The 22,836-nt window shown below is 34.9% G+C and overlaps 1 protein-coding gene across 4 annotated transcripts in view; it reads left to right on the top strand.

Annotated features, from left to right (window-relative positions):
* PARP4 (poly(ADP-ribose) polymerase family member 4) overlaps window positions 1-22,836 on the top strand; it is a 135,908-nt gene that overhangs the window by 82,981 nt on the left and 30,091 nt on the right. For all 4 annotated transcript variants that reach the window (XM_051986616.1, XM_051986615.1, XM_051986618.1 and 1 more), the window contains 2 exons: window positions 15,314-15,394; window positions 16,218-16,313. In XM_051986616.1, coding sequence (XP_051842576.1) covers window positions 15,314-15,394; window positions 16,218-16,313 — 177 coding nt within the window. The remainder of the gene's footprint in view (window positions 1-15,313; window positions 15,395-16,217; window positions 16,314-22,836) is intronic.

Below are 22,836 nucleotides of genomic sequence, written 5' to 3'. Positions count from 1 at the left end.
GTGGCAGAATCCAGACTACTAGAACTCTAAATAGGGTAAAACCACAGTTAGGTTTGCTCAAATCAGAATTCAAGTCAGGATTCTGAACTATCCTAGAATACCTCAAGAAACCAATAGCAAAATCAACCCAGACATTCTCTCTAAAAGGGCAGAGACTCACCTAATACAGTCTTTAGTCAGGAAGTAGAATAGAAAAATTGACCAAACAAAAAAAAAAAATCCCACCATAAAGCTAGCTGAAAACTTTGCTGGTTTATAATGCTCAACATACAAAGTCAGAAAAAGAATGCCTCTAAAATATTTATAAGCAATGTCTCAAAGAAAAATTTGGCATGGGTCAAATTCATATTGTATTCCTGCAAGAGATGAAGTAAGAGATTTTTAATAGATTAAATTTTTGTTAAAAATGAAATAATAACACTAGAGAAAAAGATGGAAAAGAAATGAGAGGTGTGGAAGAAGGAATTGAAAAAGGAAGTAATGACTTGACACAAGAAATATAAAACTTTGCTGAAGCAACAGACTCTCTGAAAATTATAATGAACCAGATGAATCCATGAGTCCAGTTAATGAATCCATGAGTCAATAAGTAACATATATATATATATATATGGAGGAATACAGAAAACTTTTGCAACAATAGCCTGTCTCCACTTCATTACTTGATATAGTTTTTCACATTTGCAAAAGCAATGGCAAAATAAGGAAATCAAAGGCTTAAATGTGTGCAAATTGGAAAGAAAAATATCTCTGTTTACAGATAGCATAATGATTTTCTTAGAAAACCCCAGAGAATCCATGAAGAAAATAAATGAGATAATTAATAGCTTCACTAAATAGTAGGATAAAAAAAAGTCCAATAATACCACAAGCACTAAAATAATACAAAAATAAAAATCATCAAATGATAAAAAGAGAAATCCCATTCAAAATAATAAAAACTACAAGATCTCTGGAAGCAGATTTATTGAGACACAACTCAAACTATATTACTAGAAATACAAAAGAACCTTCATGTCAAAATGAAAGGAAAGCAAGTAACTGGAATGATAATCATAATTCATGAACTCATGTTTGTGCTCCATCATTATAATAAAAGTGGCATTATTACCTAAATTAATTTACAGGTTTCATGCTACAACTTTACAGAACAGCACAAAGTAATAATAAAATTCATACAGAAGAACAAAAGAATCTTAAGGGAAATAGTGAATAAAGGAGAAATTATAAGAACATACCATTTCTAAAATAAAATTATATTGTAAACAGTAATGATGTTTTTCTTTTTTTAATTTTATTTTTTATTATAGCTTTTTATATACAAAACATATGCATGGGCTGTTTTTCAACAATGACCCTTGCAAAACCTCCTATTCCAACTTTTCCTCTCCTTCCCCCTACCTCTTCCCCTAGATGGCAGGTAGTCCCATACATGTTAAATATGTTAAAGTATATGTTAAATACAATATATGTATACATTTCATACAGTTATCTTGTTGCACAGGAAAGATCAGATTTAGAAAAAAAGTAAAAATAACCTGAGAAGAAAAAAACAAAAATGCAAGCAAACATTAACAAAAAGCGTGGAAATGTTATGTTGTAGTCCGTACTCATTTTCCAGTGTTCTTTCTCTGGATGTAGCTGGTTCTGTTCATTACAGATCAATTGGAACTGATTTGGATCCTCTCATTGTAAACAATAATAATTAAATCCAGTTGTAGTCATTAAAAAATAGAAAACTAGATCAGTGAGATAGATTACTTAAACAAGTACTGATGAGAAGAATACTACTTAAAGTAGTATAGTACAACTAGGTTTAGGCCAGCAGTTGCACCATGTATAACTAATGATTGTTCAACAGCAACCACCAAAAAATTGCATTATTTAAAAATGAAAGCATGGAAAGAGGTTCCTTTCATACCTACCACTAAGGATACTACATCAGATTTTAAAATTTTTGCTAGAACAAAATCAATGAAGCTGGGATAAGAAGGGAAATCATCAATTTTGGGGGGAGGGGAGATTTTTAGCCAAAAATATCTGAAATAAAAATCTAGTGTCCATGATATATATAGGAAATTTTCTTGAATGTATGAGACCAAAAGCAGCTTTCAAAAGCAGTATCAAACTATCAATAACCATTTAAAAACTTGCTTCAAATCAATAATATTAAGAAAGTATAAAATAAAACAATTGAAATTTTATCTCACACCCAGAAAATTGACAAAGGCAACAATGAATGTAATGAATTATAACATGCTAATGTTGGTGAGGCTGTAAATAGTTCAACAATTTTTAAATCCTATGCCTCCTTTCCTTAGCCTCTTGGAAGTCCTAAAACATTTAAAGCTTAGTTCAAGTACCACTTACTTGAAAAGGTCTTTCCTGATTATCTCAATTTTCAGTACTGCCTAAGTCATTACATTTTTCTTTTGTATTCATTTATTTGTTTATTATGGCCTTTTATTGACAACATATGCATGGGTAATTCAACATTGACCCTTGCAAACACTTCTGTTCCAACTTTTCCCTTCCTTCCCTCCATTCCCTCCCCTAAATGGCAGGCAGTCTCATACATGTTAAACGTATTAAAGTATATCTTAAGTACAATATATGTGTACATATTTATACAGTTCTCTTGTTGCACAAGAAAAATCGGATTTATAAAGATAAAAATAACCTTTTTTATAAAAGTGTTTTTATAACATTTTATATAAATATATAAAATATATAAAATATATAAAATATGTTTTTAGAAAGGTAAAAATAAAGGAAGAAAAACAAAAATGCAAGCAGTCCACACTTGTTTCCCAGTGTTCTTTCGCTGAGTGTAGATGGTTCTGTTCATCACTGATCAATTGGAACTGAATTGGATCCTCTCATTGCCAAGGATAGCCACTTCCATCAGAATTGATCCTCATATAGTATTGTTGTTGAAGTGTATAATGATCTCCTGTTTCTCTCATTTCACTTAGCTTCAGTTCATGTAGTCTCTCCAAGCCTCTCTGTATTCATCCTGCTGGTCATTTCTTACAGAACAATAATATTCCATAACATTCATATACCATAATTTACTCAGCCAATCTCCAATTGATGGGTATCCATTCAATTTCCAGTTTCTAGCCACTATGAAAAAGGCTGCCACAAACATTTTTGCACAAACAATTTCCTTTCCCTTCTTTAATATCTCTTTGGGATATAAGCCCAGTAGAAACACTGCTGGATCAAAGGGTATGCACAGTTTGATAACTTTTTGAGTATAGTTCCAAATTGCTCTCCAGAATGGATCCATTCACAACTCCACCAACAATGCATCAGTGTCCAAGTTTTCCCACATCCTCTCCAACATTCATCATTATCTTTTCCTGTCATCTTAGCCAATCTGAGAGGTATGCAGTGGTATCTCAGAGTTGTCTTAATTTGCATTTCCCTGATCAAAAATAATTTGGAACACCTTTTCATATGAGTAGAAATAGTTTAAATTTCTTCATCTGAAAATTTTCTGTTCATATCCTTTGACCATTTAACAGTGGAATTCTTATAAATTTGAGTCAATTCTCTATATATTTTAGAAATGAGGCCTTTATTAGAACCTTTGAATTTAAAAATGTTTTCCCAGTTTATTGCTTCCCTTGTAATCTTGTCTGAATTAGTTTTGTTTGTATAAAAGCTTTTTAACTTGATATAATCAAAATTTTCTATTTTATGATCAATAATTATCTCTAGTTCTTCTTTGGTCACAAATTCCTTCCTCCTCCACAAGTCTGAGGGGTAAGCTATCCTATGTTCTTCTAATTTATTTATAATCTCATTCTTTATGCCTAAATCATGAACCCATTTTGATCTTATCTTGGTGTATAGTGTTAAGTGTGGATCCATACCTAGTTTCTGCCACACTAATTTCCAATTTTCCCAGCAGTTTTTGTGAAATAGTAAATTTTTATCCCAAAAGTTGGGGTCTTTTGGTTTGTCAAACACTAAATTGCTATTGTTATTGACTATTTTGTCCTGTGAACCTAACCTATTCCACTTATCAATCAAGTCAATTTCCTAGCCAATATCAAATGGTTTTGGTGACCACTGCTTTGTAATATAGTTTTAGATTAGGTACAGCTAGGACACCTTCATTTGATTTTTTTTTCATTATTTCCCTTGAAATTCTTGACCTTTTGTTCTTCCATATAAATTTTGTTGTTATTTTTTCTAGGTCATTAAAACAATTTCTTGGAAGTCTGATTGGTATAGCACTAAATAAATAGATTAGTTTGGTAGTATTGTCATTTTTATTCTATTTGCTCGACCTATCCAAGAGCACTTAATATTTTTCCAGTTGTTTAGATATGACTTTATTTGTGTGGAAAGTGTTTGTAGTTTTACTCATATAGTTCCTGACTTTCCTTTGGCAGATAGATTCCCAAATATTTTATACTATTGACAATTATTTTAAATGGAATTTCTTTTTGTATCTCTTGCTATTGGATTTTGTTAGTGATGTATAAAAATGCTAAGGATTTATGTGGATTTATTTTATATCTTGCAACTTTGCTAAAGTTGTGGATTATTTCTAATAGCTTTTTAGTAGAATTTATGGGGTTCTCTAAGTATACCATCATATCATCTGCAAAGAGTGATAATTTGGTTTCCTCATTATCTAATCTAATTCCTTTCATCTCTTTCTTGACTCTTATTGCCAAAGCTAGCATTTCTAATATAATATTGAATAGTAATAGTGATAATGGGCAACCTTGTTTCACTCCTGATCTTATTGGGAATGGTTCCAGTTTGTCACCATTACAAATGATGCTTGCTGATGGTTTTAAATAGATGCTACTGACTATTTTAAGGAAAAGTCCATTTATTCCTATACTCTCTAGTGTTTTTAATAGAAATAGGTGTTGGATTTTATCAAATGCTTTTTCTGCATCTATTGGGATGATCATATGATTTTTGTTAATTTGTTTATTGATATAGTCAATTATGTTGATAGTTTTCCTAATATTGAATCAGTCCTGCATTTCTGGTATAAGTACTTGGTCATGATATATTATCCTGGAGATGATTTTCTATAATATTTTTGCTAGTATTTTATTTAAGATTTTTGCATTAATGTTCATTAGGGAGATAGATCTATAATTTTCTTTCTCTGTTTTCTTCCTACCTGATTTAGATATCAGTACCATGTCTGTGTCATAAAAGGAATTTGATAGGACTCCTTCAATCCCTATTTTTTCAAATAGTTTATATAGCATTGGAGTTAATTATTCTTTAAATGTTTGGTAGAATTCACATGTAGATCCATCTGGTTCTGGGGATTTTTTCTTAGGGAGTTGATTAATAGCTTGTTCTATTTCTTTTTTTTAAAATGGGACTGTTTAACTAATTTCCTCTGTTAATCTGGGAAGCTCTATTTTTGAAGATATTCATCCATTTCATTTAAGTTATCAAATTTGTTGGCATAAAGTTGGGCAAAGTAACTCCTAATTATTGCTCTAATTTCCTCTTCATTAGTGGCAGGTTCTCCCCTTTCATTTTTGAGATTAACAATTTGGTTTTCCTTTTTCCCTTTTTTAATCAAATTCATCACAGGGTTTATCTATTTTTTTTTTCATAGAACCAACTCTTTGTTTTATTTATTAATTCAATAATTTTTTTTTACTTTCAATTTTATTAATCTCTCCTTTTATTTTTACAATTTCAAGTTTAGTGTTTGACTAGGGGTTTTTAATTTGCTCTTTTTCTAGCTTTTTTAGTTGCAAGCTTAATTCATTGATTTTTTTCTTTCTCTATTTTATGCAAATAGTCCTCTAGAGATATTAAATTTCCCCTTATTATCGCTTTGGCTGCATCCTACACATTTTGGTATGATGTCTCAATATTATCATTCTCTTGGGTGAAATTATTAATTGTGTCTATGATTTGCTGTTTCACCCAATCATTCTTTAGGGTGAGATTATTTAGTTTCCAATTATTTTTTGGTCTATTTTCCCCTGGCTTTTTATTAAATGTAATTTTTATTGCATTGTGATCTGAAAAGGATGCATTTACTATTTCTGCCTTTCTGCATTTGAATTTGAGGTCTTTATGTCCTAATATATGGTCGGTTTTTGTATAGGTTCCATAAACTGCTGAAAAGAAAGTGTACTCCTTTCTGTCTCCATTTAGTTTTCTCCAAAGATCTATCATACCTAATTTTTCTAGTGTTCTATTTATCTCTTTAACTTCTTTCTTATTTAATTTGTTGTTTGATTTATCTAATTCTGAGAGTGTAAGTTCTCTCACTGTTATAGTTTTGCTGTCTATTTCTTCTTGCAGCTCTCTTAACTTCTCCTTTCAAAATTTAGATGCTATACCACTTGATGCATATGTGTTTAATATTGATATTGTTTCATTGTCTATGCTACCCTTTAGCAAGATTTAATGCCCTTCCTTATTTCTTTTCATTAGATCAGTTTTTGCTTTTGCTTGATTTGAGATCAGGATGGCTACCCCTGCTTTTTTGGCTTCACCTGAAGCATAGTAGATTCTGCTCCAGCCTTTTACCTTTACTCTGTATGTATCTACCTACTTCAAGTGTGTTTCCTGTCAACAACATATTATAGGATTTTGACTTTTAATCCCATCTGCTATCCACCTCTACTTTATGGGGGAGTTTGCCTCCTGCCATCTTGTTAACCCCAGATTGTGCTTTTCTCTTTCTTTACCCCCTTTACCCCCTCCCCAGTATTAAACTTGTGAGTACCATTTGCCTCATGCAGCTTTCCCTCTTTAGGATTCCCCACCATGAGAGTCCCTCCCCTTTCCTTAAACTTTTCCCTTACAATTTCTGTATTCCCTTCTATTTCGCTTATTCCTTCCCTTTTTGCTTTTTACCTCCCATTTTTCAATGAGGTGGGAGAAATTTCTCTGTAAATCTAATGTCTAATATTTTCTCTTTGAGCCTGTTCTGATGAGAATAAGATTCACACTATGTTCATCCCCCCTCCCTTCTTTCCCTCAGATATAATAGGTATCCTTTGCCTCTTCATGAGAGTATTACCTCCATTTTTCCCTTTTTATGGTAAAATTTTCTTTCCATCTCTAGCTTCTTTTTATATTATAACAGTAAAACCAAATTATACATGTATTTTTTTATTATTATTATAAGTTTTTATTTACAAGATATATGCATGGGTAATTTTTCAGCATTGGCAATTGTTAGAATCCTTACAAGCCATCTCCTGCTTTCTTTTGTTTTGGAACATAACGTGGTCATGACCTTCCTGATTTCTCAAGGAGGTGAGAATCCCAAAAAGAAGGTGATCATGCCTTCCCAGACTACTCAAAAAAGAAATGAAAACATCATAAAAAGAAGGTTGTCACACCCTCCCTGACATCTCAGGAAGGGAGTTGAAAACACCAAAGAAGTTAGATTAGCGGGTTTCTGAAGGGGCTCACTTGAAACAGGTATACATAAATCCATCAATAGGAGAGGCATTATACTCATCAATATGGGAGATATTACACATAATGATATAAGCACATAGCAATATAACACAGCCTAGTAGTAATGTAACAAATAACATGAATCAACATGAGAATTTATACATGTCCATAAGTCCTAGAAATAGTCCAAAAGGAATCCATTGTCCATTAGTTCATGTGCCTGGAATCCAATAATTTCTGCAAGCTTTGAAGTACTGCAATAGTCTCATCAAACAGTCTCATCTTGTGTTAGAGAATCCAATGGTTCCTGAAGATAAAGTTCTTCTAACAGTCTCATTGTCAGCCATACTCTTTCAGTGTCAGATGTTTCTTAAATCTTCTCCTTTGTTTTGAGGCTTTTCTCTCTTTCTGTCTCTCTCTGATGGACAAGGCGAATACGGTTAATTGGCACCCATCTGATTTCTTCTCCACTTGTAGAGATACAAACAAACCCTCTTCCCCAAGCAGTGAACCTATCTGGTCCCTTCCATTAACCACTTTCTGGATTTCTCCACATCACCTGGCGATTATATTGGAGCTATTTGCCCTGGACACTGCCCTGTTGGGTTAAAAATCCTGTATTCTCCTCAACTGCAATCCTGATTGCTTTTCTATTGGTTGATCACACTTTCTGCTATCTAACTATTTTTAAGCTGATTGATCACATCAGAGTCCTGACCTTCTAAAGACTCTCTGGGTGTAACCTCAGCTGCCATCATGCTCCACCTGTCTTTTGAGTGATATCTTGGAATTGGGCTCTGCCTCATTTCTCTGGGTCATTCTGAGGCCCAGTGAAAGCCTTGGTTGCATTTTGGACATGGGGTTTTGGATTTTATTCTCTCACTCTGTCCTCTCACTCTGTCTCTATCTATATCTACATTGGGTTCTCAAATGTCCAATTTTTCCACACTGAAAACATCGACGAGTTTCTCTAGAATTCCCTTGCCAAGAGGGACCCTGTCTTTCCATGTTCATCATAGTTTGTACATAATAAGCATTTGTGCCCACTGTAGCACAACGCCTTATGATCTCCTCTAAAGGAGCATCTTTGTCTAGTCCCCATATAATTCTTTTGCAAACCTCATTGGCATTTTCCTTAGCCAGATGTCTGGTCATTATTTCTGTAGCTGCATTATCTCCAATGGTTCTTATTACAGCTGTTTGCAAACGTCCCACAAAATCTGCAAAAGGTTCATTGGGACCTTACTCTATTTTTGTGAAGGCTTTACATCCATCTTTCTGTCCAGGGAGCGAACTCCAAGCTTTTATTGCAGCCTTAGAAATTTGCTCATACACTGGTATGAGATAATAAATCTATTCTGAATTCTCTCCATACTGACCTTCACAGCTGGTTGGTCAAAAGCAATTTGTACATTAGCTCCTGTTTCCCTATTGCATTGAGCTTGAATCCTACATAATTCATGAAACTCTGAAAGCCACAACAAATTTTGTCCTGATTGTAAACATGTTCTATCTATGGATTTCCAATCATTCGGGGTTAAGATTTCATAAGACAAATTATCTAGTAACATCTTAACATAAGAGGATGTAGCCCCATAAAGAGTGCAACCCTTTTTCAAATCTTTAATTTTTTCCAAATTGAAAGGAGTATATCTTCTCCCTTTTGACCTGAAGGGTCAAGCTCTTCAATCACAGGATATGCATTTATAAAATCAGTATATCTTCTCCTTCATTTTTTGCCTTAATCAATGCTTTTTCTAATCTTGTCACAGGCTCCTTAATAAGTGGTTCTGATTGCATCACTGCCTCTCTCCCTCTTCCTTCTCCCTCTACCCATGAAGGGTTAATTGAGGGGGGAGAGTCATGAGATGAGAAATGATCTTATTTCTCCCACTGTGAAGTATCACACTCCAAGTTGTACTTAACTCCATTCTTATCTGATTCTTCCTCCTTTTCACCTAGTTTAGTTGGCACCTCCCCCCTCCTGCTCTTTCTTCTTTTTCCTTATTTTAACACTTATAAAATTTCCTAAAGCCAGTTGTATTAAATTATATGTATTAAGTATGTCTTTGGAAATTGAGTCAGATCCATTTTTATTATAGAATTAACAAAGATCCTCTCCTACTAATTTCCACTCCTCTAGATACAATTCTTTTTCCATAGAGAACCAAGGACATATGTGCTTTACAGTTTCTAAAAGTTCAGTGATCTGCTGCAAAATTATAATCAAACCTTGGCTTTTCACAATTTTGACAATGCTCTCTAACCATTTTCCTTGAACAGAAACGGAAGGCTGTTTTCTAAACATCGGTCCCATCTTAGCTGAAATTCTACTTTAATTTTTTTAACAAAATTTCTTTCTTGTACTCACCTTAATTTCTGGGTTGAGGGGACTTCCCCCTGGAATCAGGGTCAGAGGTTTTTCCACTGAGATCAGGATCGGAGGCTTTTCCACTAAAATCCATTGAGGGGCCTGTCAGTCCCACATTCAGGGTGCCAAAATGTGGTGTTCTCTAATATATGATGGTTCTCTCTGGGAGCAGGTTTCTTGGGGAGGTTTTTCTGGAGGCAGCCTTAGTTTCGGTTCAGAGTAATAATTACTCCAAATGCAGTTAGGTGTTAAGATCCAAACGTTTATTTTCTCCTTCCAAGTCTTGTCTCTTTCCTTGGGTCCGGTTAGCTTTCTTAGAGGCTTATCTTTCAGTGGAGAAGCGAAAGAGGAGAGCCTGCCACCACGGTGGTGTGAGATGGGATGAATGAATCTGGCTCCGCCTCCAAGAGTGGGCTTCTTCTGAACTGATGCTCCTCTACTCTGAATCTTTTCAACTGAATTCCCGACTGAGTCTCTGTCAGCTTCTTATATAATCTCTCAAAGGTTGACTCCTCCTCAGAGAGAGTGGGATTATGGGAGCTGAGAATGGGATTATGGGTTTCTTACTTGTGAATCTCATACTGAATACTGACTTGTGAATTTCCCAAAAGTGTTGACTCCATTGAGTACTTAAATACATTAGTGAACTAGAGAATTTGCTAAGTGCCATGCTAAATTAGGCAACTGACATCACTTTGTAAGGATTCTAACAGACATTTGCAAACCTTTTGTTCCAATTTTTCCCCTCCTTCCCTCCACCCCCTCCCCCAGATGGCAGGTTGACCAATACATGTTAAATATGTTAAAGTATAAGTTAAATACAATATATGTATACATGTACATGCAATTATTTGCTGTACAAAAAGAATTGAACTTTGAAATAGTGTACAACTAACCTTATACATGTATTCTTTATGTATACTCATAACAGAAATATAGTTCTCAAGATTTCTTTTTATCTTTTTATGTTTCTTTTGAGTTCTATATTTAGAAGTCAAATTTTTTGTTTAGTTCCATTTTTTTCATCAGAAATAGATGGAATTCACCTATTTCATTGAATGTACATCTTCTTCCCTGGAAGAAAATGCTCATTTTGTCTGGGTAAGTTATTCTTGCCTGCATACCAAGTTCCTTAGCCTTTTGGAATATCAGATGGCAGGCCCTTTGATCCTTTAATGTGGATGCTGCTAGATCCTAAGTAATCCTTATTGTGGCTCCTCTGTATTTGAATTCTTTATTTCTAGGTGCTTGTGGTATTTTTTCCTTGGTTTGATAGTTCTGGAATTTAGCCACAATATTTCTTGGAGGTTTGATTTGGGGATCTCTTTCAGTAGATGATCAATGAATTCTTTCAATGTCTATTTTACGTTCTGTTTCTATAATATCTAGGCAGTTCTCTTTGATGATTTCCTGAAAAATAGTGTCTAAGCTCTTTTTTTATCATGATTTTCAGGAATTCCAATAATCCTTAGATTATTTCTCCTAGATCTATTTTCCAAATCTGTTTTTTTCCCAAGTAGTTATTTAACAATTTTTTCTATTTTTTCATTTTTTTGGTTTTGCTTGACTGATTCTTGGTGTCTCCTTGAGTCATTCATTTCCATTTGTTCAATTCTGATTTTTAATGAATTATTTTCTTCATTTACTTTTTTTAATTGAGCTATTTTGTTCTATGGAATTTTTTTCCATTTCGCCAATTTTACTTTTTAGAGAACTATTTTCTTTTTCCAATTCACTAATTCTGTTTCTCAGGGAGTTCATTTCTCTATTCACTCTATCTTTTAATGAGTAGGATGCCTTATCCAGACCCTCTTGCAAAGGTTCCCTTTCCTTTCCCCATTTTTCTTTTAGCTCTCTTGTGAAAGCCTTTTTAATTTCTTCTATGAGAGCCTTGTGTGATGGGAACCAGGTTGTATCACCATTTGGGGCTTCATCTGGAGACAATCTGCTTTTAGTCTCCTCAGGGTTTGAAGTCTGCTCTCTTTCAGTATAGAAGCTATCTATACTTAGAGCCCACTTTGCCTTTTTACTCATTTTGACAAAAAAAAAATAATAATAAAACCCTGCAGTCTACTTTTGGGGAAGGTCCTCAACAGACCACAGGAAGTAGCAGTGAAGCAGCAGTGGGACAGCAATGGCTATGCTGGGATCAGCATCTGCACTGAGATTAGTGTCTGCACTGGGATTAGCATCTGTGCTGGGGTCAGCAGTTACACTCTGAGAAAGGGCTGAATCCCTCCTGGTGCTGGGTAGGTGTGGCCAGCCCCAAGAAATTCTAGCCTTTGGAGTTACAATCTTTATCCCCTGTGTTTATCACCTCTCCACTGATCCACTGGTTTGCTGCCGGAGCAGAGTAGTCGATACTATGATAAAGTTCTCCCCACAAATTTTCCACTAGCAAAGACTATACCCTGCCCCCCTCAGGGCTGCTCAATGTGAGCTCTTTCACTGGCTCTCACTGCCTATGATGTTGTGCCTGAGTTATGGTCTCCTTCCATGAGCAAAAACAGACTTTTTGACAATTAAGCACTAATTCTGAGGCTGTTTCATAAAAAAAGTTATGTGAGGATAAAGGAGAGCTTAGATAGACCTGTGTGTCCTCTCTACCATCTTGGCTCTGCTCCCCCAATATGTAATATTAAAATGAGTCAAATATTTAAAAAAAATAAGAGCCATGCTCCACTTGATAAATATCAAAATATATGATCTGTACCCTAAGGACTATAAATTCATGCATATCCTTAAGAATACCAAAAGAGATTCAAAATTTTTAAAAAAGGAAATGACCTATATGTACAAAAATATTCATAGCAGTCTCAAGGCAAAAAAAAATTGGAAATTGAGGGGATGCCCATCAATTAGGGAATGGCTCAATAAACTGAAGTATGTGTTGTGATGGAATATAATTAGTCTATGAATAAATTCTATGGATGCTCTCAGAAAAAAAAAAAAAAAAACCCTGGAAAATCCTCCATGAACTTAAGCAAAGTAAAATGTATTGTATACAAAGTAAGAGCAGTGTTCTGGATTGACCATCTATAAATGACTTTGCTATTCTCAGTAGCACAATCATCCACATAGTACTACTTTGAGGGATTTATGATGAAAAATCCTATCCATATTGAGAGAAACAACTGATTGTGTCTGAATTCAGATTGAAGCATTCTTTTTCTCTTTATCGCTCTTTTTTTTAAACTTAATTTTTTGAGAGTTTTAATTTTCATTAGGGTGAGAGAGCTGTGGATTTTTTTTCACAACTTGACTTATATGGAAATGTTTTGCATAACCACAAATGGTTACTTAATTGTGAGTGGGATAAGGGAAAGAAAAATTTAAAAACAAATACTAAAAATTTGCATAGGTGAGAGAATATAAGTTAAGGGAAATAGTAGTTCAAAACAAAACAAACTTTAAAGAGACCCAAAAATATTCATAACAGCTCTCTTGGTGGTGGTAAAGAATTAGAAATTGAAGGTGTGCCCATCAATTTGGAAATGACTGAGAATGTTACAATTTAAAATAATGATGGAATGTCCTATTATAAGAAATGTTGAAGGGGATGGTTTCAGATAAACCTAGGAAGGTTTATGTGAATCATGCAGAGTGAAGTGAGCAGAACCAAGTGTTTTATACAGTGAGAGTACTATTGAAAAAAACAAACAATTTTGAATATTAACAACTCTGATCAGTGCAATATAGAATCATGATTCCAAAGGAATCCATGATGAAATGTTATCTACCTCTTGATAGATGATGGACTCAGAGTATAAATATTTTTTTTTTACTTGACCAATATAGGAATTCATTTTGCTTAACATGTTTATAATAGGGAATTTGTTTTTCTTTCTTTTCTCAGTTTGGAGGGATGAAGGTGAAAGGAGACTAAGTAGATTTTTTGATGATTAAAAATAAATTTTATAAATAATTTTAAATAAATAAAAGTGTAGTATTACTTTGAAAAAAAAAACAAAACAAAAAACAGATACTAAGGGCCATCTAAGTAATTTCTTAAAGTCAATTCTTTTTATGAATAACCTTTAAAGAGAGGGAAAAGAATCTTTAGGTTACACTGTTTTCTCTTTCCTCAGAGAACATCTGGACAGATATCCTCCTAGCTTTGGATGTCTTAGAGACAAATCTGCTACTTATTCTCCAATTGATAAATGGTCAAAGGATATGAACAGACAATTTTCAGATGATGAAATTGAAACTATTACCACTCATGTGAAAGAGTATTCCAAATCACTATTGATCAGAGAAATGCAAATTAAGACAACTCTGAGATACCACTACACACTTGTCAGATTGGCTAAGATGACAGGAAAAAATAATGATGAATGTTGGAGGGGATGCGGGAAAACGGGACACTGATGCATTGTTGGTGGAGGTGTGAACGAATCCAACCATTCTGGAGAGCAATCTGGAATTATGCCAAAAAAGTTATCAAACTGTGCATACCCTTTGATCCAGCAGTGTTACTTCTGGGCTTATATCCCAAAGAAATACTAAAGAAGGGAAAGGGACCTGTATGTGCCAAAATGTTTGTGGCAGCCCTGTTTGTAGTGGCTAGAAACTGGAAATTGAATGGATGCCCATCAATTGGAGAATGGCTGGATAAATTGTGGTATATGAATGTTATGGAATATTATTGTTCTGTAAGAAATGACCAGCAGGATGAATACAGAGAGGCTTGGAGAGACTTACATGAACTGATGCTAAGTGAAATGAGCAGAACCAGGAGATCATTTTATACCTCAACAACGATATTGTATAAGGATGTATTCTGATGGAAGTGGATTTCTTTGACAAAGAGACCTAACTCAAGTTTCAATTGATCAAGGATGGACAGAAGCAGCTACATCCAAAGAAAGAACACTGGGAAATGAATGAATGTGAACTATTTGCATTTTTGTTTTTCTTCCCAGGTTATTTTTACCTTCTGAATCCAATTCTCCCTATGCAACAAGAGAACTGTTCGGTTCTGCAAACATATATTGTATCTAGGATATACTGCAACATATCTAACATATATAGGACTGCTTGCCATCTAGGGGAGGGGGTGGAGGGAGGGTGGGGAAAAATCGGAACAGCAGCGAGTGCAAGGGATAATGTTGTAAAAAAATTACCCTGGCATGGATTCTGTCAATATAAAGTTATTATAAAATAAAATAAAATAAAAATTCTTAGTTACACTTAAAAAAAACACAACAAATCTGCTACTTGCTTATAATAAAGAATAATCAAATTAAAGAACTAAGGAAATTAATTAATGACTTTTAAAAAGTCAAGAAGGTTGGGGCAGCTAGGTGGCACAATGCATAGATTCACCATCTCTGAAGTCTGGAGGACCTGACTTCAAATTTGGTTTCAGACACTTAACACTTCCTAGCTGTATAATCCTGGGCAAGTCACTTAACTCCAATTGCTTCAGCAAAAAAAAATAATAATAATAATAAAAAATCTAGAAGGTAAAGTAGTAATCAAAGAAGTTATGTGTTTTCTTTTGCTTCTAAAATGTAGATGCTTCACAAGCTAACAGCTAGAGCTATCATCAGAGATTATGAAGATGGAATACTTCATGAGGATGAAACAAAACATGAGGTTTGTTCTTTCTATATAAAGTATGCCTTGATTTTTAGAAAATCTTAAACTGATATAGCCAGCAATATGTGAAGTTAGGGAATCGGAATAAAGAAATAAATGTATTTTTTAGGGTGAAAAAATTTGTCTTAAAGAAGATTATATAATGAGAGAATTTAGAGCTGTTATGTTTGTTGACATACGTATTGAAGAATGTGGGAAAGTCAAACTCCAGGGAGGCAATGGTTACTTTTAGGGAGGGAGAGCTTACATTAACCTAATACTAAATTATCAGACTTTTGGATTGATGAACTGATAAATTATTTAAAAGATTTTTTTAGTCTTTTTTTTGAGATTAGGCAGCTTTTCTTATTTGATTCAATTCTTTTCTATATGATTTATCAGATCTGTTAGATGGGTGACAGAGTCACTTATCTTATGAAAGTGAAAAATCTGGAAGAAAACTTTTTTTTGCATGGAAACTTACAGTTTAGAAAACATTTTCACATACATTCTTATTTTATTCGTAAAACAGGTAGTGTTGTGCACATTTTATAGATGAGAAAACCAAAGCTGAGAGATTATCACATATTGAAGAATGTGGGAAAGCCAAAGCTTGAATCCATATGTTCTGATTTCAAGTCCAATGTTCTTTCTGAACATGAGATCATACTTCTTTATCTACAGGGAAAACAGTTTTCTAGAATTTTCATTAAAGAAGTAATAAGAACCAGAATTTAAAAAGAACATAATATGTATGTCTATGTGAATTATTCATATACCTTAAATACAAATACATCTGTTTAGTATAATATTTCTATCTATTTAAAATGTTCCAACCTAGATGAAGAAGCAAATTTTGAAGTCTCTGATTATTAAACTCAGCAAGGAGAACTCTATTATAACACAATTTACAAGTTTTGTGGCAGTTGAGAAAAGGGTAAGTATTATTGTTAATAAGTAATTAAATTATTTTAATTATCTAAATAATAAAATAAGCAAATAGGTCTATTAAATATTATTTATATTTAATTATATTGTTATTAAATTTGTCATGCACTTTATGTGATGAAGTAGGAAAACTAACATTTTGACATTTTGCTAAAAAACATATCTTCTAGAATATTACAAAGCATAGATTTATTATTAATAATTATATACCTTTTATTTTATTAATAGAATATTCCAACATCTCACATTCCAGTAGAGTTTTCCAGCTATAAAAGTCTTTTCTTAAACACATTCTTTTAAGACAGGTAATGCAAATATTTTTCTCCTCTAGTGAGGAAGTTACTAGACATAAGGATTGAGGCTAATCTCTTGACCATTGTAGAAGCGGTAGACTATCCCCATGACTCCAGTGGGCAATAATAGGTGCCTGTTAATAGAGCCTACTAAAATATGACAGTTCATTCCTATGATGGTTGGCAATTAGAAAGACAACCTGGGGGGTCTTATCTATTGTTAATGATTGTCTTTATATATTTGGCTGCCTAAGCTTTATAAAAGCTAGAATACTAGCATGGAACCTAGTTCATAGAATATGGTGGTCTACTAGGATTACATTCAGGATCTGAAGAATACTACCTTGATGGCAGGATTACCTGGTAGGAAATTTGTATTGATTTTTGAAGGGTAATCATTTTATGTTAGCTGAACCAATGGAAGGCAAACCATTCTGTGCTGATCATTGATTCCTAGACTTTCCCATAAAAATAGGATACTTTGATTAGAATTCAACAAATTATTAAGTTCTGATTAATTGCAGAACACTGTTCAGTTTTACTGAATTGGTTATAAGGATATTTTTGTCTGAAGAACTAATATGGGTAGCCCAAAATTGTAGTGTCTACACTAGCTCTGGAGGATCTCGGGACCAGTCTTGGTCTTAGTGGAGGAGTGAAGTAAGCAGGAGAGCCACCAGGAGGATGGTCAAAGATGGAACACCTCTATTTCCAATCCTCTCAGCCCTTAAATACGTTATTACAATTACATCATTACAGCATACTGAGTATGTGTGAATTGTAGAACCATTACATCACCATATCAAATACTAAGTATATGTAAACTAGAGAACCATCATCTCAATAATCACACTGAGTTAACACCTTGTTATAAGTATCCTAGTTTCAAGTGTATTTCTCCAGAGTTCCGTCCCTCTACATCTCCTGCTTTCTTTTATTTTAGAACACAGGTGGTCACACCCTCCCTTGACTTCTCAGGAAGGGAGATGAGAACACCAAAGGGAAATGGGGAGTCAAGCCAGATATTGTTAGGTTTCCTCTGGGCTGAAGGATCTTACTTGAAACAAGTATACATAAATCCATCAGCATGGGAGGTATTACATAAGCACATAGTAATATAACACAGGCTAGCAGTGATGTAACAAACAACATGAAGCAATATGAGGAATTATATGTGTCCATAAGTCCTAGAAGGATAGTATATAATTAACAACCATATGTACACCTCCTTCAGCAGCCAAGAGATAGTCCAAAACCAATCTATTGTCCATTATTTCATATGTCAGGGAATCCAATGATTCCTGCAGGTTTTGAAGTCCTGCAGCAGTCTCATTGACAGTTTTTGATGTTCATAAATCAGTAGCCATACACATAAGGTTAATAGCCAGGCTGTTTCAGTGGCACACATTATTAGAGATGGAACCATGTGATGACCGCATATTTTAAAATCAGCCAGAGTCAGGAATTCAGGCTAAGGGAAAATCGATCTTTATTCTTTGTGGAGGTGAAGGGGGAAGGAAGTGAGAGCACTTGCTACAGGAACCTAACCAGCAGCCTCTCTTCTCTCTCTCTGTCTCTCTCTCTCTCTCCACCCACCAAAATCGTCTCTACGTCATTTCCTATACAACACATCAAAACTTGCAGAGAGTGGGCAGGGCCATTCTTTCTCCAAGCATATATTAATAGAGTGTCGTCCAATTACTATTTAGCCTCACGTGCTTGGGACCTCCCTGCATCAACTTGAGCTTCAGCCCATTACATCTCCCACTTTCTTTTGTTTTAGAACACAGGTGGTCATGCCATCCCTGACTCCTCAGGAAAGGAGGTGAAAGCACCAAAAAGGAGGTGATCACCCCTCCCCCCAACTTCTCAGAAAGGGAGGTGAAAGCACTAAAAAGGAGATGATCATGCCCTCCCTGACATCTCAGTAAGGGAGATGAAAAGCACCAAAGGGAAGTGGGGGTTGCTAGCGGGTTTCTGGGCTGAAGGGTCTTATTATACACAAACCCATCAGCATGGGAGGTACTACACAAGCACATAGCAATAACGCAGAGGCTATTAGTGATGACTCTCCCACAGTCAGTGCAGGCTAGATGTGGTGTAACAAACATGAATTGTATACTCAAGTAGCGGTATAACAATATGAATCAACATGGTGTTGTAAAAGATTGCCAGAAATCCTAAAAGGAGGGTATGTAAACAACAGTCACACATACACCTTCTTCAGCAGCCAAGAGATAGTCCAAAACCAATCTTGTCCATTGTTTCACATATCAGGAAATCTAATGATCCCCCCAAGTTTTTGAAATCCTGCAACAGTCCTTTTATGTGTTAGGGAATCCAATGATTCTAGCAGATTTTGAAATCCTGCAACACTCTTAACATTTCTCAGAAAATCCAATGATTCCTGAGGATTTTCAAGTCTAACAATTTTTGATGTCCATGAGTCAAACGCCATAACTGCCAGGCTCTTTCAGTGGTGAGCATAATCAGCAATAGAACCACCCGATATTTCTTGGGTCTTCTCTTTTGTTTCAAGGGTCTGCTCCATCTCTCTACAATGAACAAGGTGAATATGGCTTGTTGGCACCCATCTGATTCCTTCTCCACCTGTAGAGATACAAGCAAACCCTCTCCCCCAAGCAGTTAACCTATCTAGTCCCTTCCACTCACCACTTTCTGGGTCTCACCTGGCGATTATCTAAAGGTAGTGGAGCTGCTCACACTGGACACTGCCCTTCTGGTGGGTTATAAAACCTGTCTGCTGGAGCCAGTGCATCTTTGACAAAAATCAAGAAGTTAATCGTATAAAGCAGGGGTCCTCAAACTTTTAAAATAGGGAGCCAGTTCACTGTCCCTCAGACTGTTGGAGGGCCAAACTATAGTAAAAACAAAAACTTTTGTTTTGTGGGCCTTTAAATAAAGAAACTTCATAGCCCTAAGTGAGGGGAATAAACGTCCTCAGCTGCCGAATCTGACCTGCGAGTTGTAGTTTGAGGACCCCTGGTATTAAAAGCTAAATTTAGAAGTTCTCTAGGGTTACCTGTGGCTCCCTCTTTCTTTTGTTTTTGGAGGAGCATCTTAATGTCTGTTTCTCCTCTTTACTATTGCCTGTCCTTGAGGATTAAAAAGTATGCCAGTGGTGTATAAAATCTGATACTGTGCACAAAAGTGTACAAAATGTTTAAAAGTATATGCAGGTCCATTATCTGTTGTTATTGCTTGTGGCACACCCATAATTGCAAAAGCTTATCTAAGGAATTCAGTGACCACTAGGGCTGTCTCTTTTGCTGCTGATACTGCAAAAGTAAATCCTGAAAAAAGGTGTCTACTACAACATGGATAAAAGACAGACGACCAAAAGATTTATACTGGGTCACATCCATTTGCCAAATTTCACTGGGTCTCAAATCACGAGGGTTCTTCCCTGGAGGAGCATGGGAGGGGAAAGCTATAGAGGCTTTTACTGTGTTCCTAGCTTCCTCTTTTGTTATCCCAAATTGCAAACGTAAAACTCGAGGAGCCTGATGTTATTTAGAACAAGATTCTTGGGCTACTTGAAATAAAGGAGTATTGGTTAATAACATGGTTAGAAGGCGATCTGCCTTTGAATTTCCACAAGAAATAGGACCTAGAACTCCACGATGAGAGTAGACATGAAAAATATAAATCTTACCTAGATGCTTTCTCACTTGCTCTTGAAATTCCTTAAAGAGCTGATATAAATTAGAAGCTACAAATTTTATTTGGGCTGTGGCAATTCTTTGTACCACACCTACTGTATAGGCCAAATCAGATATTATATTTATATCTCCTGGATAATAAATAAGAGCTAGCATGACTGCATACAATTCATTTTGCTGAGTGGACTGAAAAGGAGTTCTGATTACTCTCTTTATAGTTAAGTCACGAGAGTATATAGCACAAATCTTATATTTGCATGCATCTGTAAAGATAGTTGGTCCTTTAAGAGGAACCTTAAAAAACCTTTTCTTCAAGAATCCATCACCGATTATGTATCTTTAATCTTTAATGGAGACGCGTGTAAAATGTGGATCTGTGGCCAATAAAATTTGCCACTCTGGGATGGTTTCACAGCATACATTAATTTGTGTATTGGTGTAAATGGTGTATATCTTTTCAGGTCTTATCCCAGATAATTGTACTACTCTCTTAATGGCCTTTAATAAAATTCTAGCCACAAGCACTGGGTAAGGAGTAAGGCTTTGGTCTGGTTGTGCTGGGAGGTTCACCCCTCAATCACAGTGTCCTTGATGAAGAACTGCTGTGGGTGCCTCTTTTGTAGCAAAAACTGATATTTCCAAGGGTTTTTGAGTGACTTTTTCAGCCACATTGGATAAAGCCGGTTCAACTTCTCTCAAAGTCTCTTGAGCTTCTTTTGTAAGCTGGCATGGTGAGTTTAAAGCACTGTCTCCCCTTAAAATGTCATATAATGATTGTAATTGATAGGTAGCTAAGCCTGACACTGGACACATCCATTAGATAGCTCCTATTAATTTCTGAAAGTCATTTAAGGTGTTCAACTTTTCTGTTCTTAAAGAAAGTTTTTGTACTGTAAGCATCTTAGTGTTACAGGACAGGTCAATTCTCCAAGAGCCTCCATAGCTGTGGATCATAACATCTAAAGGAGTTGCAGGGCAGTCTTTGCTGACACAGGTGTTATGGACTGAGAATGAGATAAATTGGAGGCAGAGGAAGGAGGAAAGAGGTCAGACAAAGCAACAGCTTCTCAGTCTCCTTGTATCATCCTCTCACAAGAGAAGATCCATTGTGTGTTGGATCTCCGGCAGCCCACTATCAGGTGGCTCCCATGTATTCCAATACCTTAGGATATATTTCATATCCTAAATATTGAAAAGTAGCATGCCTTTGAATTTTTTTCTGGAGCTATATGCAATTTGTAGTTCCTTAGTGTTTCTATGGTCTTTTGTAATCATGCTTCTAACATTTGCTCCTCAGGTGCACATCCCAATATATCATCCATGTAATATAATAACTTTTGGAAATGCTTTATTTTATTTTTTTTATTATAGCTTTTTATATACAAAACATATGCATGGGTAATTTTTCAATATTGACCCTTGCAAAACCTCCTATTCCAACTTTTCCACTCCTTCCCCCTACCTCTTCCCCTAGATGGCAGGTAGTCCCATACATGTTAAATATGTTAAAGTATATGTTAAATACAATATATGTATACATATTTATACAGTTGTCTTGTTGCATAGGAAAGATCGGATTTAGAAAGAAGATAAAAATAATTTGAGAAGAAAAAACAAAAATGCAAGCAAACATTAACAGAAAGCGTGGAAATGTTATGTTGTAGTCCATACTCATTTCCCAGTGTTCTTTCTCTGGATGTAGATTGTTCTGTTCATTACAGATCAATTGGAACTGATTTGGATCCTCTAATTGTTGAAGAGAGCCACGACCATCAGAATTGATTATCATGTAGTATTGTTGTTGAAGTGTATAATGATCTCCTGATTCTGCTCATTTCACTCAGCATCAGTTCATGTATGTCTCTCCAAGCTTCTCTGTATTCATCCTGCTGGTCATTTCTTATAAAACAATAATATTCCTTAACATTCATATACCACAATTTATTCAGCCATGCTCCAATTGGTAGACATCCCTTCAAGGAAATGCTTTTCTTACTGAAGTAAGAGCAGCAGCAACATATATTTGACACATAGTAGGACTATTTTTCATTCCCTGTGGCAAAACTGTCAATATCTTTTATAGGGCTCAGCTAAGTTAACACTGGGCACTGAGAAGACAAATCTTTTCATATCATCCTAACCTCCTTATCTAAAGGGATAGAATAGAAACAATCCTTAATGTCTAAAACCCAAAGAGACCATTCTCTACGCAACTGAGTAGGAGATAGAAGTCCAGGCACACTCCAAATTAATTCAATCAAGATGATAGGTCAAAACATCACAATGATATGTTTACATTTATTAGTTAACTAGAAGATACAATTAATTCAAAGCAATTTAACATAAGCATTTAACAAAAGAGTATAAGAAAAATAACATCAATAAAAACAATAATGATGATAAAAATAATAGCTAACATTTTACATGTTAATTTACTACTTGTCAGCTCTATGCTAAGAACTTTACAACTATTATTTCATTTGATCCTTACAACAGTCTTGGGAACTAAGTATTGTTATTTTTCTCATTTTATAAA

This window comes from Antechinus flavipes, chromosome 3 (assembly GCF_016432865.1).
Source record: "Antechinus flavipes isolate AdamAnt ecotype Samford, QLD, Australia chromosome 3, AdamAnt_v2, whole genome shotgun sequence".
Classification (NCBI taxonomy): Eukaryota; Metazoa; Chordata; class Mammalia; order Dasyuromorphia; family Dasyuridae; genus Antechinus; species Antechinus flavipes.
This window is presented reverse-complemented; position numbering and strand designations above follow the sequence as displayed.